The 2,735-nt window shown below is 37.8% G+C and overlaps 1 protein-coding gene across 1 annotated transcript in view; it reads left to right on the top strand.

The window, feature by feature from the left end:
- Positions 1–538: 538 nt before the first annotated feature.
- LOC107675715 (cingulin-like protein 1) overlaps positions 539–2,735 on the top strand; it is a 15,417-nt gene continuing 13,220 nt past the window's right edge. The window contains exons 1-2 of the mRNA XM_016470129.1: positions 539–972; positions 2,300–2,512. Of these exons, the coding sequence (XP_016325615.1) occupies positions 796–972; positions 2,300–2,512 (390 nt within the window). The 5' untranslated portion in view covers positions 539–795. The remainder of the gene's footprint in view (positions 973–2,299; positions 2,513–2,735) is intronic.

Below are 2,735 nucleotides of genomic sequence, written 5' to 3'. Positions count from 1 at the left end.
CTTTATCAATTATTTTTGCTGTTTGTTTGCCCCACCAGCACTTACAATGCATTGTTGCTTTTAATGGAAAGAAAAGAACTAGTTACTTTTAATTACTTTGCATTAAATAAAATAACACTTGCTCATTATTTTTCATGGATTTTCAAACGATGCATTCATGCATGCTTATTATTGCCCACAAACCCTTGCACAAGAGTTTGTGACCAAACTGAGGCCGAAAGTGCCAAAGTATATGAATTTTCAGTTAATAAATGAAGATGCATGCTAATGTTTACATGCACACACAACTAGTCTAACCAATGAGACTCTAAAACTAGCGTACTTTTTATTTTCATGGTATGGAAAGAATGAATCAGTGATTCATTAGAGCAGATCTTTTCAGTCGTTTTTTCTGTCTGGGTGAAGCGGTGCCTGTGTGTTTCGTAATGCATCGGTTCTTTCGTAACACGGACATCTGTATTTTCCCTCAAGAATATTACAGTTGCACAACTCTAGCGGGTGAAATTAAGAATGTTTCTTCAGAAAAGCAAAGTGTGTTGAATCAGAGTGATGTATTTCTAGGGAAAAGAGAGGAAAGGCTCGAAGCACAATGTAGACGCTCCGAAAAGATCGTCTAAAGCGAGGAGCGTCACGCTGGAGGATGAGGACTGGAAGAAGGCGGCGCTAGTCAGCGGATCCAGTCTGACGCGCTCTGGAAGCGTTAAAGATCTCATATACAGGTTTGACGGGCCGCTGCCAAGCCTCGGCTCGCTGAAGATCAAAAGGCAAGACGTGAGCGCATGGGATTCTGGGAAAATGAGACATGAAAGCAGAGAGAGAGAGAAGAGCCAGAACCCGGTCTCTGGTGAACTGTCAGAACCGAAAACACAAGAAGCCTCTGAGCAGGAACGTCACGGAGCAGAGAAGAAGAGCGATGACGAGCAGAAGGCCCAGCACAGTAAAGACAAGCCAGACGCTTCTGATCCCGGTCCGGTAAGTGGCCGAGGGCTCTCGTATCGGACCCGTCTCGTCCTGTCGACCGCGCTGCTTCACTGTGAATCTCCTGACACGCATGAATCAGCCAATCACAGTCCTTTGATTTCTCACACGCTTGATCAGTCAGCCGACACTAACCAATCCAGCTGACTCCAGCCTGACAGTGTTTTGTCTGTGCATGAGCTGTGTTTACATTTATGCATTTACAGTGCATTCATGTGTGTTCCCTGGGAATCGAACCCACGACCTTTTGCGCTGTTAACGCAATGCTCTACCACTGAGCCACAGGAACACTGTGTTGCTGTGTTGTTTTAGTGTCATCGAGATACCAGTTTATATCGTTTACAGTAATATTTTGAATGGCTTTATGTTTTGCTTTTTATTTTTTAAATTTAAATTTAGTTCAAGTTTTAAGAATTTTGTTGTGCTTCTGTCATTATTATTATTTGCATATAGTTTTTATTAATTTTTAAATCAGTTTTGGTTATTTTAGTGTATCAAGTTAAGCTAGATGAAAATGAGATGTTGCCTTGACAAATAGCTGAAATTTATTATTATTTTTTTTTCTTTTCGTTTTATTAATTTATTGCACTATTTTACTAAGGTTAACATTTATTTATATATAGTTTTCATTAATATTTTAATCTGTTTTTGTGTTTTGTTTCATTTTTATTTAATGTTTATTTATATTTTTCATTTTAAATGTAAAGTTTTAGTCATTTTAGTTCTTTTGTATTTTTTTCATCATTATTACTATTATTGTAAATATATCTATATATTTTTTTATTAAGTTTTATGTTGTTTAGTTGTTTTAGTGGATCAAGTTAAACTAAATGAAAATGAGAAATATTGCCTTGGCAAATAGCTGAAATAAAATAATTTTTTTGCATTTTATTATATTAAGGTATTCATTCATTCATTTATATTCATTTTTATTTTTATTTCAGAAGGGAGAGTGTACATTAAGAAAAAAAAAAGGTAAAAAATAATTAAAAACAAATGAGAAAAAAAATACAGGTAAAAAGCAAATACAGCTCAGTAAACTACAATTAAGTAGCACATACTGTATATAATACACTGAATTAATAAAATTATAAATATTGTTATAGGTGATAAAAAACAAGTAATGGCAATGATTTGACCTTGTGCATGATTTGTGTGCTTTAGATGTGCATGTGTGTCTCTGAGTGTTTGTAACACAACATGCATCTGATCTGCTGTAATAATCAGCGTTTGTGTTTTGATTTATGATTCAAACAGCAGCTCTGTCCTCACTCATTTATGACGCTGAGCTTGATTTTCGATGTTTGCTTTTCTTACCCAGCATTCCAATCTAAATGGCGAGAAGCAGCACAGCAGTCCTCAGTCCGAGGACGAGCCCACGACCCCGAAAGTCCGTCCCAACCCCAAGTACCAGCTCTACCTGGGCTCCAACGGCACCAGCGGCTCCAACGGGACCCTGCTGAGGGTCAGTCCTGTGATCCGGGGGTCCATGGAGTCGCTGTCGTCCCGGGACGGGGACAGCATGTCCGACAGAGTGAGTGTGTGGCTGCTTATAGAAACCAGGATTAGTAGGCTATAGCTAACTAGAATTAATATTAGGGCTGTCAAAATGGCTGAAAAACTAAATTCGAATTTTGTACTTAAATATTAGCAAAATTCGAATTATATTAGAATTTGAAATGCATAATTTCAGTTAGGGTGAAGAAAAGCTTTTGGCTTCTCTCCTGAGGCCACAAGAGGGCGCATCATTCAAAGCA

This window comes from Sinocyclocheilus anshuiensis, unplaced genomic scaffold (genome assembly GCF_001515605.1).
Source record: "Sinocyclocheilus anshuiensis isolate Anshui unplaced genomic scaffold, SAMN03320099.WGS_v1.1 scaffold708, whole genome shotgun sequence".
NCBI lineage: Eukaryota > Metazoa > Chordata > Actinopteri > Cypriniformes > Cyprinidae > Sinocyclocheilus > Sinocyclocheilus anshuiensis.
Note: the sequence above shows the minus strand (reverse complement) of the source record. Positions and strands in the feature narration are given on the sequence as shown.